This window comes from Vulpes vulpes, chromosome 5, assembly GCF_048418805.1.
Source record: "Vulpes vulpes isolate BD-2025 chromosome 5, VulVul3, whole genome shotgun sequence".
Classification (NCBI taxonomy): Eukaryota; Metazoa; Chordata; class Mammalia; order Carnivora; family Canidae; genus Vulpes; species Vulpes vulpes.
This window is the reverse complement of record NC_132784.1, coordinates 134,290,863-134,305,192: the sequence shown is the minus strand read 5'-3', so window position 1 is coordinate 134,305,192 and position 14,330 is coordinate 134,290,863. Positions and strand designations below refer to the sequence as shown.

At 46.3% G+C, this 14,330-nt stretch overlaps 1 protein-coding gene across 1 annotated transcript in view; it reads right to left on the bottom strand.

Annotated features, from left to right (window-relative positions):
• Positions 1-1,260: 1,260 nt before the first annotated feature.
• Positions 1,261-14,330, bottom strand: part of VOPP1 (VOPP1 WW domain binding protein) — a 96,491-nt gene continuing 83,421 nt past the window's right edge. The window contains exon 5 of the mRNA XM_072760086.1: positions 1,261-3,866. Within this exon, the coding sequence (XP_072616187.1) occupies positions 3,676-3,866 (191 nt within the window). The 3' untranslated portion in view covers positions 1,261-3,675. The remainder of the gene's footprint in view (positions 3,867-14,330) is intronic.

The window sequence follows — 14,330 nt, the reverse complement described above, 5'->3', positions numbered from 1 at the left end:
TTATTTTTATTAAGTAGGCTCATGACCCTGAAATTATGACCTGAGCCAAGAGCAAGAGTCAAACAGATGCTTAACCGACTGAGCCACCCAAGTGCCCCAAGAGCTGCATTTTTAAATTCAAGACTGACTAATAAATAAATAAATACTCACTCCTCTACCTACAGAAAGCAGATCCAGGACCCCTGGATAACTGGTGTTGCCTGTGGGTTTATCTAAATAATTCTCTGTGTTTGTACTTGCTTCAGGTCATTTTTTCCTTTGCTAGATTTTTTTTTTTATTTGAGTTCAATTTACCAACATATCACCCAGTGCTCATCCCATCAAGTGCCCCCCTCAGTGCCCGACACCCAGTCATCCCCACCCCCCGCCCATCTCCCTACCACCCCTTGTTTCCCAGAGTTAGGTGTCTCTCATGTTCTGTCTCCCTCTCTGATATTTCCCACTCATTTTCTCTCCTTTCCCCTTTATTCCCTTTCACTTTTTTATTCCCTAAATGAATGAGACCATATAATGTTTGTCCTTCTCCGATTGACTTATTTCACTCAGCATAATACCCTCCAGGTCCATCCACATTGAAGCAAATGGTGGGTATTTGTCGTTTCTAATGGCTGAGGAATATTCCATTGTATACATAAGACTACAGCTTCTTTATCCATCATCTTTCGATGGACACCGAGGCTTCCACAGTTTGGCTATTGTGGACGTTGCTGCTATAAACGTCAGGGTGTAGGTGTCCTGGCGTTTCACTGCATCTGTATCTTTGGGGTAAATCCCCAGCAGTGCAATTGCTGGGTCGTAGGGCAGGTCTATTTTTAACTCTTTGAGGAACCTCCACACAGTTTTCCAGAGTGGCTGCACCAGGTCACATTTCCACCAACAGTCCTTTGCTAGATTTTAAAAATGTGTTGGGGAACCAAACGTTCCTTATATTCTTTAACAGTATCTAATTTCTGGTGCTCCTGAGGCTAAGTGCAGCATGCAGCCCGCTCAACCCCACCCCCACCTGGCTGAACTCACGACCTTCCTCGTTAGAAACCTCACTCCTAACTCTGGGAAACAAAGGGCAGTGGAAGGGGAGGCGGGTGGGTGGACGGGATGACTGGGTGACGGGCACTGAGGGGGGCACTGGACGGGATGAGCACTGGGTGTTATGCTATATGCCGGCACATCAAACTCCAATAAAAAAATACACACACAAAAAAGAAAAGAAACCTCACCTCCACCCTCTTTCCCACTTTCCAGAAAAACAATGAGAGCATGTGCCCAAATTTATTTTTTATTTATACATACATAGGAAATGGAACTCTATCAAAAGAGAACAAAAAGAAATGAGCCAAATGTTGCAGAGAAAAAACATGCACAGATCTGCTCCTGGTTTACTCCTAACCAATGACTCTCTAAGACTTCAACACACCAGGAGCTGGACTCACTCCAGGAGGGGGACACGGTCCACTGTCAGCACAGACAAAATGAGAATGGCCAGGAAATGTCACGAGTGGAGTTTCTACATATAGTATCCGTGTTCACTGTAGCAGGGTTCTCGCCCAGGTTCAAGGGAAAATTTTTCTTCACAAACATGGAATACAAAATTGTTGAGCTCTACCTAAATCATTCAGTCTCAGATCATTTGCTATCAAAAAAGATAAATAAAATTTAGTCATGGATATTTGGGTGCCTATTCAGTGGCACCCCGATCCAATTCCAGGGGCAGCTTTTACTGTGCTTATTTAAAAAAAAAAAAAAAAAGCGAAGGGAGAAATTGAAGTAAAAAATGCAAAACAAATGACCCGGAGGAAGAGGAACCTTCTGGACCCACGTAGTTGTTGTCCTTGGTTGTAAACAGCAAACGTTGTGCTTTTGTTGTCTCATTTGAATCAAGGACTCGAGGATGGGGAGGTACCGCAGTCAGGGGCAGGAGGTGGGAGGTCACACGAGGGTGGCCGAAGACCCCAGCAGCAGCAGCATCTGTGTTTGTAGACGATGTCTCCCCGGGTTTTTGTTTGGCTCCAAGCGTTTCCTGTGGAATTCCCTGGGAGGCTGCAGATTCGCCATCTTTCGAGGACAGTAAGTCTGAGCAGTTGCTGCGGCGCTGCCCTGCCTTCTGACCCTTACCCTACAGCGATACCCCAGTGGATGGCCTGGTCTGGGGGCATGAGAACACTCACTGTCCACTCCAGCCAGATGTTCTGATGCTCAGGTTCAATGAGTAAGCATTTCTCAAGAGGCTCCAATTAGTTCATTACAAAATAAGCCCCTGCCCTGCCCGCCCTGCCCGCCCTGCCCCACACTACACACAGGGACCTACCCACTGTGGCTACGTTGCTTTGCCTTCCTACACACAAGTGCTCAGATCTCGATCTGGACTTAAATGTACTATCAGCATTACTATCCACTGCAGAGGAACGGAACTTCTCTGCTGACCTGGCGACTACTTGTTAGACCCCAGGGTGAGAGATGTTTCTTTGCTAGGGTTTCCAACCACATCTTCTTTCTAATTTTGATTAAGTTGTCAGTGATATCTATTCAGTACTTTTTGAAGAGATCTTCCTGTAGTTCCTGGGATTTTGCATTCCCGTCTTTTTTTTTTTTTTTCCCCAGCAAGCTTTTCCTCTTCAGAGCCCAACACGCACAGCAGCTGAGATCAAACAAACCGCTGCCCTGGCTTGCCGCTGCCCCAGCCTCAAAACCGCTGGCTGGCCCCTGCTGGGACACTGCTCTCCCAAGGGGCTGATGTGACTTCCCAGCCTGGTGTGCCTCTCTGCTGCAAAGGGGTCCATCACAGCTCATTGCCAGGGCTGGCTCAGGGAAGGGGGCAGAGGCCTCTGGTCAGGAACCAAGGCCAGACAGCTGCTGACGTTCAGGGAAGACCCTCTGAATCTGACCTCAGAGGACACTCTACATGAGCTTCTACAAACTCGCTAAAAAAGAGGGAAACATTTTATTTTTGTCACATCTGACCAAGAGTTCATAAAATGCAATGTCCCAGTTTGATGCAGGGAGCAACTTCCCATAAATGTAAATAACTTTCCTTAGTGATTTTCGGGTAACTGTAGACATCCAACTTGACCTGATTCTGGGTCCTCATCTCCTTGATGTACACAGCACTCTCCCAGCCCTGGCTGTGCCACTCTCATCTTTAAGATGAGATAGGAAGTGGCAAGAGGCTTCTTCTACACCGAAGTCTAACAGCGTCTCAGAGAGAAAGACTAACAGGATGAGGGGCTCAAAGAGGGGAACCGTGGGGCCTCAATTCTGTGAGCTGCCTGTGGTGCCTGGGAGGAAGCTGCCTATGCCCACACCAGTCTCCTCCCGCTGCTCACCTGAGCTCACCTGTGCTCACCTGCACAAGCACAGCCCTGCCTTGCCTCCTCCTCCTCGGTCTCTCTCCCGAGGATCTAAGGTGTCAACCCATGGGCTGTCCACACTCTGCCAGAGCCCAGATTACATCAGAAACAGAAGCAACAGAGGAGACACAGAGTAAATTCAAATATTGGTCCTCCACAGAAAACTTGAAAGGGAGCTGTGCTTGCTTTGAAGATATCAAAGAGGAATCTGCCATTTGTGGCTCAGAAGACAATTCCTGGAAGCGAACATTGATGGGGGCAGAGAGGTGGCATAAGAGTGCCCTCCCTGCCCCCGTGAGGTCGCACAGGCAGCTGCTGGGCAGTGCCCCTGCTACTTGGCCTTCACCACCTGTTCATATGGGGGTGGGGGCGTATTGCAGTAAGAAGGGGGCGGCGGGTAGGCTGTGCTTCCCTGGGGTGAGTTGGGTTGGACCTGGAAAGCCATCGCCATGGGATTCCCGGCAGGATTCATCCCCGGTCCTCCAGGGTCGGTGTAATATGGCAGCCCCGGCTGCTGGGCTCCTGAAAAGACAGATGAGCACATGTGAGCACAGCAGAGGAAACCGACTGCCATCACACCCAGAGCACCGCCAGGCTGGAGGGTGTGTGGAGACCAGCACCCCAATCATTCACTCAGCTGACATGCACTGAGCGCCCAAAGCCCCGACACAGCAGGGCGTCTGGGATATGGTAACAAGCAAGAGCCACACGGGAGTCCGGGGCCTCACGGAGCCTGTGCTCTGCTTGGGTGCAGATGCCTGAAAGGGCAACTAAGTGATAGGACAGGACAGTAACAGGATCGAGAATGGCAGGGGTTGGGGCTCCGATGTCACTACCCCAACACCTGAATGATATACCAAGGAGGCTCTGGAAAGAAGAAACTACCAACACTGAGGGCCATGTCCACTTTCAAGCAAAGACAACCAGGGCCGTGGTAAGGTAAGCCAATGCTCGGCCACCTTCTGGGACAGTGGTTAGAGGACCCGAGTTTCCTGCCTCTTGGCCAGAACTATCACTGGCAGCCCTGCAAGCTCTTTGAGAACACAGTTTGTAAAGTAGATTGCTGAAGGATGGTCTCCATTCCCACCTACTGGGCTAACATTCTACCAGGGTGGTGACCACCCGTCTTCCAGATGCGCCCAAGCTCACAGACAGGGAGACGATGGGAGCAAACATGAGACGGGCGGGTCGACACGTCTATGGAATCTCTTTTTGCCTTTGGCGCTGCCGGAGGAGAGTTTTTCCAAGGGTGAGGCTATAAGATGCGGGCTGGCTCCCCAGCTTCAGGCCAGGGTGCAGGACATGGTGGGGGGTGTCCAGGGAGCAAAGAAGCTGATGGGAACAAGCTGGCTCCCTTGTCTCAGATCTAACTGTACCTTATTTTAATGGGTAAAAATATTTGAGCTTCTGTTTTAGAGTCTATTTTTTAGATTAGTTTACTCTGATCATGTTGATAACACTGGAAAATGCTGAATATATAAAGAATCAAGAAAAAACTAAACAAGACGGTGAGCTTTGGGTGTGTTCTAGGCTAGGCTAATTTTGTGGGTAGGCTCGGTTTATTTGGGTTAGGCCTCATTTAACCCGAAAGATACTGGGAGTGTCGGAGAAGTCACCCCTGTATATATATATATTAGTTAGGGCTGTTTTTCTTTTTTCAAATCTGTCTTGCCATAGTTTAACTGAATAAAGGTTGGATTCCTGGAGAGATGCCCACCAATCTGTGTAAGATGTCTCAAACCTAGCAAATACCAGATTTTGGAAACGTACAAATTTGCTAAAGGAGAGAATGTGTAACAGGAACATAAGGCCAGAAATGCAGTCCAAGGTGTCAGTAGGAGAGCAATCAGCCACAAATGCCACCTTTATCCACCACTGCCTCATCTCACACCTGTATGGCCCAGCAGACAGCATCTGCTTCTATCTATGCATCTTCCCACTGCCTTGGGATGTGTTTGTTTATAAGCCCCTGATATGGATCCCTGTATATTTTATATAAATGAAAAGTTAAAGATTTTTTTTAAAAGAGGAAGCCTGAGTGGCTCTGGTTGAGCGTCTGCCTCAGCTCAGGGCATGATCTGGGGGTCCTGGGATTGAATCTCACATCGGGCTCCCCACAGGGAGCCTGCTTCTCCCTTTGCCTGTGTCTCTGCCTTTCTCCATGTGTCTCTCATGAATAAACAAAACCTTTAAAAAAAAAAAGATTAAAAAAAACAGGCAATTGTAATAGTTCAGAAAATATGTGATCAAAGTCCTTGACTATGAGAGAAAGAGAGAATGAGAAGTATTCAAGAGGAGTAACCAAAAGGCCCTGGGGACCAGCTCAATGTGAAATACTTGAGGATGGAGAAAAGGTCTGAATAGAAAAGATCCTGGTTTATGGTCTTGATAAAAGGGCCCAACATACTAGAGAGAAAGAAAGGGTAAAAGGGAAAGAGGGGGTGCAGGGGAAGAGGGGTGCAGGGGAGAGGGTGCAGGTAAGGGTAAGACCAATGAAAGCTCCATGCTGTGTCTGTTGGAGCTAAGGCCTCTTTTGTAAAAGTGGGAACAGAAACATGGGTGTGGTTAAGGCCATGCAGGAAGGATGCAGGGAGAGAGAAAAGATGGCTGAGGAGGGAACTGCAGGAAAGACCAACATTCAAGACAGGAAAAGAACACAATACATGGAAGGTGGCGGAGAAGAATGCAAGGAGACTGGGGAGAAATAATGAAAGACAGTGAAGGAGGGGTTGCATCATGGTGGCAAAGGGAAAGGAGAACCTTTAAGGAAGAAGTGATTGGTTCTCTACAATGTCAAACAGGACAAACTAAGAACAGCAAATTTTCAATGGATATGGTGTTTGGGATTTCTTATCAACAGCTCTAAGACAGTGGTAGGCAGCAACAGCAGCGGGCAAAAATCTGTTCAGGGGAAGGAAGGAGATCACCAGATGAGGAGATAGGTGGTAGCTAAAGGGATACAGGAAGAGGTAAATGCATTTTTAAGGATGGGAAATGCTTGAGATTGTTTATAGGGTATAGGGACACATATATAGGCAAGAGAAAGGATTTCTAGGGAAGAATATAAGCTCAATGAGGGTAGAAACCTCGTAAGCCTGGTTCAACATTTGCACTTAGCTAAGAGCCTGGTGCACAAGAGGACAGCTATGCATTCTGCTGCATGTGCGGAGAGAACAGAGGCAGCAGCTATGAAAGGAGCACAGGGAACCCAGAGTTGTGTGGGGATGGGGACCGGGGCACTCACAGCAGACAATCTCTATATGGACTGAATCCAGGTGGTAGGTTATTTGAGCAGATAGATTCCAAATGTTCAAGAAGAGATGGCCACAGACGGTAGCAAAATAGTGACAAGGAGTGTCAGAGCCCACTGGGATTCAAGACTTCATGAGCAAGGGTGGGAGCCAGGCACCAAGAGGATGCCGGCACCACCTCTTTACCCTATGAGGGTAGAACGTGGGAGAAAAGAGCTAGCCCTTGGGGACCGAAGGTTCATGGCTGACAGTCCAGTTAGAGAAAGAAAACATAGAGAGGATTCTATGAAGAAGCTAGAGTCACAGGAAGACTTTCTACGCTATACAAAGAGGAAAGGATCTGGAGAAGCGAGTAGAACAGTGACAGCCACACACGGCTGTGCCTCCTGCTTCCTCAAGCATGGAGTGGGCATCCGTAATGCCAGTCTGCTCCACATCTGGACTGCACAGGTACACACACACGAGGAAATCCACACATTGCATGGCTGTGGTGTGGGGACAGGAAGGAGACAGGAACGGTATCAGGATTGTACACATATTCTTTTCTTAAGATTTATTTGAGAAAGAGAGTGAGGATGAGTGGGAGGGGCAGAAGGAGAGGAAGAGAGACTCTGAAGCAGACTCCACACTGAGCATGGAGCCCAACAGAGGGCTCAATCTCACAATCCTGAGGTCACAGCCTGAGCTGAAACTGAGAGTCAGATGCTTAACCAAGTGTGCCATCCAGGCGCCCCCAGAACTGTATACATATTCTCGAAGACACTGAGGCTCAGGAAGATGAAGTAACTTGCCAAGAGCACACAGCTGATATTTGGAAGCACCGGGATTTGAACACAGAAGTACAGTGGAAAGCCTGGGCTTTTTCCACTGTGACAGGTGTCCCTCATGATAAGGTGATCAACGGGGGACATTCAGGCTAGACAGGGATGGGAAAACAAGAGAAGACTGGTGACACGATGGGCCTACATTCTGAGCTCTATTTAAAAAATGAAGGGCTTGACTTAGAACTGTCATGACACAGACTTCCCACCTGGGCTGCACGCTTGTTCCTAGCACATGATCTTGTCTTCAGAAAACTGAAGCCATTTCGATCTTTAATGCCATCATCTCTCTTTTCATTGAGAGTCTTAGCATGATTCGAGAAAGAACTCTAGATTCAGCAACGGTGAGTATGAGTGTCTTAAAGATGTCAGTTGATAGACGATCCTCCTAAATAGAACTACCCCACCTACGCTAAAGAATGGTCTGGCTGCCGGGATCCCTGGGTGGCGCAGCGGTTTGGCGCCTGCCTTTGGCCCAGGGCGCGATCCTGGAGACCCGGGATCGAATCCCACATCGGGCTCCCGGTGCATGGAGCCTGCTTCTCCCTCCGCCTGTGTCTCTGCCTCTCTCTCTCTCTCTGTGACTATCATAAATAAATAAATAAATAAATAAATAAATAAATAAATAATTAAAAAAAAAAAAAAAAAAAAAGAATGGTCTGGCTGCCAAGCTTTCTTAACAGCGACCCTGCCACCACCCAACTACGTTGACTGGCCAGTAACTTGTGACTGGATGAGCTGGGCCAATCTTTTCTTGAAATGCAGAAGAATCTGGTTGGTAACAGCGAATGGAGTGGAAATGCAGAAAGAGGTGGAGACAGCCTGAGGAAGATCGTGTGGCCCGCAAGATGGAAAGGTTACCAGCCCCAGGCTGTCCCAATTCCCAACAGTCTCTCTGCGTCTTTATCATTAGCCCCCATTTGGAGTTAGCTCTTGAGTTTCAGTGCTCTTTTCACTCTACCTATGGCCTAGTTCTCAGTTTAACCAGACCCCATATCCTGATTCCCCACATCCAACTCCTCTAGCCACGCTGCTCCTCAAAGTGTAGGCAGGTCTCTTAAACACACTGCAGCAGACTCACAGCTCATCCTTTCCACTCATGAGTCAGACTTCCTGTATTTATTCCCATTCTTGGTTGGGGCACCCTACTCACCTCATGGGACTATAAGCTAAGTTCCCTTATGAGGGATAACAGACTGTCAATAATCAGGTTCTTAGTTCAGTCTTATTTCTTATTGCCCTGCCTTATCCTCTCCTCCCAACAAGAACCTCGTGCTTGTATCCTGCTCACCTCACCCCCCACCCTCACTAGAGAACATTTTCTGGGTGTTCCACATGCAGGCCACCCCTCCATCTCACCACCCTCCTCCCTGCCTCTTGTCTAGCTAATTCCCCTTTACCTTTCAAGTTTCAGATCAGAATCACCAACTCCAGGAAGTTACATCTCACTGCCTACCACTCCCTTCCTGGCTGGATTAGGTACCCTGTCTGCCTAGCATCCAAAACAGTGTAATTTTCCAAGTTGTCTGCACATGAAGATAGTATTATTCATCTTGGAACCCTCAGAGTCCGGTGGCGTGTGATATTCCATAAATATGTGAGGTGAATGACTGAAGAGGGATGAATGGTGATGTTGCTTTGAATTTTGCCTCTGCTATACTGTGCTGGGCATACTTGACAATTTCCTGAGACACATCCATTTCTGATACAACAGGAAGAACAGGCTGCCCCAGCCCACCAAGTCTGCACCAACTGCATCCATCACTCCTGAGGGCAGAGGCATTCAAAGATGACCTCAGGGGATCCCTGGGTAGCTCGGTGGTTTAGCACCTGCCTTTGGCACGGGGCGCAGTCCTGGAGCCCCGGGATCGAGTCCCACGTCAGGCTCCCGGCATGGAACCTGCCTCTCCCTCTGTGTCTCTGCCTCTCTCTCTCTGTCTATCATAAATAAATAAAATCTTTAAAAAAAAAAGAAAAGATGACCTCAACTCCCTGTCACAGATGACTGCAGGGTGGGCTGCGGTCTCTGTACCAGAGATGTGCCTTGGGCTGTGTCTGTAACATCAGTGCGTCATGGCCCCTCATACTGGAGAATAATGAGACATATGGGCAAGTGTGTCCAACTGAATTGGCATTTTTAATGTTAACAGTCACAACTCATGGATATTGCTGGGAATTAGGATAGGATTTAAATATTGGAGATGGAGAGGCCTTGGGAATATTAAACAGAACAGAAAGGAGGTGGATTATGTACTTCTGAACCCTTAGGTAGAAACACTTGGCAAATACAGGGATGAAACATGAAGGAAAATCTGTGGCACAGGTGGAAGGGCAGGAGGAAGAGGATGGACCCTCGCAGAGCACCTGGCCAGGTAGGTGGTGGCACCAGCTCACACAGACACATCTGCTAGATCTCTGCTCATCTGGCTAGAAGAGTAAGTCTTAACCCAACACTGACCTGGTTGACCATCTGGCCTCCCATGGAGAAGAGAAACTGAGGAGATGGACTCGTTTCTGACTCATTTAGGAAAGTAGCAGAAGGAACAGTTCATCCGACATGTGAAAACCAGAGAGAAGGCCGGGCAGAAACAGGCTGTGTCCACAGGCTTGAGAGAGATAATTTCAAAAACATTTCCCCAAAATCCTTTTTGATCAAACTTATAATGTTAATAGCTTGCCTAATATTGGATGATCCCTGCTCTCTTAGGAAGATCAATGCGTGCTAGTGGTGGTTTATTTCTTTGACACATTGTTAAATTCAGCTTTCCAGGACTTTTACATTTATGCCCATTAAACACAATTTGGTATAAGTTAACTGTTGTTGCTTCCAAGTTACACCAGCTTTATAAAAGAAATTATGTAGATTTCCATAATTCTTTTCCATAATTTTCTATATGTTGTGTAATTCATATATCGTTAAAATGAATTGGTTCTTAAAAGTTTCAAAGATACCATATGAATTTAGAGCCATTTTAGTAGTGAATCCTTTGAAAAGTTCTTCAAACTCTTGCCTGGTCTGCTGAAATTTTCAATATTCTGATGCATCTTTGGTAATGTACACTTTCCCCTCTTACCAAGACTTTCCATTTCATGAATACTTCTTTGTAATGTTTCATCTTCTTTGGACCTATAGTGTTTTAATTTATGATTTTATTTTTTCCCTGTTTTACTGATTAGATATATCAAGGGTGGGACCTGCAATGATATTTACTTTTATTGCTTTTGTACCAAATACTAACTTTTAAATTTGCAAATCTATTCTGCTTTGTGCAATTAATTTATATTTTTTATTATTTGCTTCTTATTGCTTTCTGTGAGTTTACTGATTTCTGAACCTCTTTTAAGGAGAGATCAGTTCATTTGCTTTCATATTTTAAACTTTTAACCAAGAATAAGGCTATGAACGTACCCTTAGAAGTCAACTTACATTCACTGCATATATTTTTGTATTAGCATTCACAGTGATTCCTACATTCATTTGAGTACTCAACAAATATTGAATCCCTACTATATGCCACACTGTTCCAGGCACTTAGGACACAGCAATGACAAAAACAAAATTTCAGTCCTGACAATGCTTGCAGCTAAGAGAGACAATAAGTAAAGTAAATAATAAAAAAAAAAATAGTATGTTCACTGATATTAAGTGTTAAAAATGAAAATAAAGCAAGGATGTTGGAAAAAAGCAAACAAGGGAGAAGGAAAGGGAATATAATTTTTCACTGTGAACACAGAGAGGGTCTCGGTCTCATGAGAAGGTAAAAGACCTAAAAGAAATGAAGAAATCTACTATGAGCATATGGGGAAGGGTGATGAAGGACATGCCATGGTTACCTGGGGCGGGGGGGGGAAGGTGATGGAGGAGCAGTCATGCACCTGGGGTGGGGAGAAGGTGATAGAGGAGCAGCCATGCACCTGGGGTGGGGGGGCAGGTGACAGAGGAGCAGCCATGCACCTGGGGGGGGGGGGGGCAGGTGACAGAGGAGCAGCCATGCACCTGGGGGGGGGGGCAGGTGACAGAGGAGCAGCCATGCACCTGGGGGGGGGGTGCAGGTGATAGAGGAGCAGCCATGCACCTGGGGGGGCAGGTGATGGAGGAGCAGCCGCGTGTACCTGGCAAAGAGGGTTTAGATGGAGAGAAAGCCTTTTAAGCAAAAGGAATCACAGTGCAAAAGATGCAAACAGAGTAGCCTGGAAGGTGTGAAGAAAGCAAGAGGCCAGTGTACAGGGGAGCGGAACGAGCCAGGAGGACGGCAGAAGTCCCTGGGAGCGGAAGAGCAGTATAAGGGGGAGACGTAAGATGGAGAGGGACCTTGCTGGTGCTATAAAGACCTCTGACTGGGATCAGAGAGCTCTAAGTCTTCCACTTAGGAAGCTCTGACCTGTTACTGCGTCTGCTTTGTTGGAAATAGACCAGAGCAAGGAAGTAGGAAGCAAGACTAGTTAGGAGGCCCCTGTGATAATCTAAATAAACGTGGCAGTTGGGAGAAAATGTCAAGATGGCTTCTGGTCTGAGCAAATGGAAGCAAAGAGTTGCCATTTAGGGAAACTGAGTCACATTCCCAAGATCTGCTAGAGAGGCATCAAGTTAGAAATGAAACTGAGCACACCCTGAGCTATGTGATTTCTGCTTTGGTAAACGTATTCAGACTTTGTTCGTAGTGTACATTTTGAAAAATTCTTTTAAATATGCCAGTAATTTTTAACCTTAATCAGATTCATAGTAATGCACGGGCACTCCTATAGTTCCCAGCGTTCTTTCCTCTCATTTATAGACTTGAATTTACTCAATACGTAACTTAAGTTTACCTTCACAATACAAAATTATTATTTTTTAAAGATTTTGTTTATTTATTCATAAGACACAGAGAGAAAGAGGCAGAGACACAGGCAGAGGGAGAAGCAAGCTCCCTGCGGGGAGCTCGATGGGGCACTTGATCCCAGGTCTGCAGGATCACGCCCTGAGCCAAAGGCAGACATTCAATCACTGAGCCAACCAGGTGTCCCCAAGATTATTTTTTATCAGCACAAAAAAGATTTCTTTTTTATATATGTATCTGTTCAGAAAATCATGAGTTATTTCTTGAAGGATAAACAAGAGACTGGTAATACTGGTAAGCTGAAAGAAGAGAACCAGGGAAGAAATGAATTTGTATACTTTCTCTTGCATTTATTATCCATTTAAAAAAAGGTGGGGGGGGGGGTTACTGCTTCTTTGGGAGAAGGAGGGGTTGAGTTAAAAGGAGTATCTGTATTAGTCCCTAATACTTTCATGCTGACCTGCCAGGGTTTACAGAGATTAAAGACTTGAAATACAGCTAAGACATGCACGAATACTGGAGCCCCAGTGTTCCAGAAGAAAAGGCAGCCGCAAGCTTTGTGAGCAAGGTCAGTAGGAAATAAAACCTTCTATCAAAAGTGTTCACTTTAGGATGCCTGGGGGGCTCAGCGGTTGGGCGTCTGCCTTCGGCTCAGGGTGTGATCCCAGGGTCCTGGGATCCAGTCCCACGTCGGGCTCCCTGCATGGAGCCTGCTTCTCCCTCTGCCCGTGTCTCTGCCTCTCTGTGTCTCTCATGAATAAATAAATAAAATATACATTTAAAAAATATATTCACTTTTTCTTTCCTGGCTGTATAAATCAGTATTTGAGAGAAGAAAAGTTTTGCCCACTACTGACAATTTTTTAAAAACAGAAGCTAGAATAGTTGTGCTAAGACTATAATGGTATTCCACAGAACAAATCGTAGACAAGGCAGAAAAAGAGCAACAGTGATCACATCCCAACAGATATAAGGACTAAATTCTACTTCAGTCCTGCAGATTTCAAAGGTTCTCATACAGGCTTTATTATTATTTTTTTAAAGATTTTCTTTATTTAGTCATGAGAGACACAGGCAGAGGAAGAAGCAGGCTCCATGCAGGGAGCCCGATGTGGGACTCCACCCTGGGACCCCGGGATCACGCCCTGAGCCAAAGGCAGATGCCCAAACAGAGCGCCCTGGGCACCCCTCCTCACACAGGCTTTAATGCTTAGCTTGGATGAGATTAGTTATTGCCACCACTGCTCACCGCCCTTTTTTTTTCTTATCAAACATCTAGACCCCTCTGTGTGGGTCCCATTCCAGGTCAGCTGGGAATCGTGTTAAAATGCAGATGCTGACAGAGCACCTCTGGGATGCCACAAGACAATCTGCACTTCTAACACGCTCCCAAAGATGCACGTACATCTCCAGGTCAAACTTCGAGTAGCAAGAACCAGACATGTTAGAAATGTCTATTGATCTTCATAACATATTATTCCCCCCTCTTAGAGATTAGGTCCCTCTGTTCACTCAAACTCTTCCCTAAGTCCCATCAACTCTAAGGCCAGGTGAATGCACACCTGTCTGTTGCCACCACCTCCCTGCCACCGCCCGGGCCCAGACCCCCACTGCCTCCTACTGAGATGGTGACAGCCAGCTCTGATTCCCCTTCCTCTACCTCTGATTCTCGCTCAAGGTTCTCCTGTGTGGCTATCAAATCACCTTTGATCGTTCTCTGCTAAATACCCCCTAATGCACCCCTATTATTTCTCTGTTATATTCTTCAGCTTTCCTTTCTCTGAAGCAGTATATATAATTGGATTTTTAACACAACTTGATGTTTTAACACATTTGGAGTCACTGTAATATGTATTGCAGGCAGTCCTCCACTGTTACCGAATTTTGTTTTTACATCTCATCAATGCTTCTTATCTAGTCTGTTTTTGTGCCTTAAAAAATGTTTATTACTATCTTCCATGTTGGTTTAGAATGGTGACACGTTAATTTGCTTTAGGCAGGGAGGGGCAAAGGGAGAGGGAGAAAGAGAATCTTAAGCAGGCTCCACACTCAGCACAGAGCCGGATGAGTGGCTTGAGCCCATAACCCTGAGAT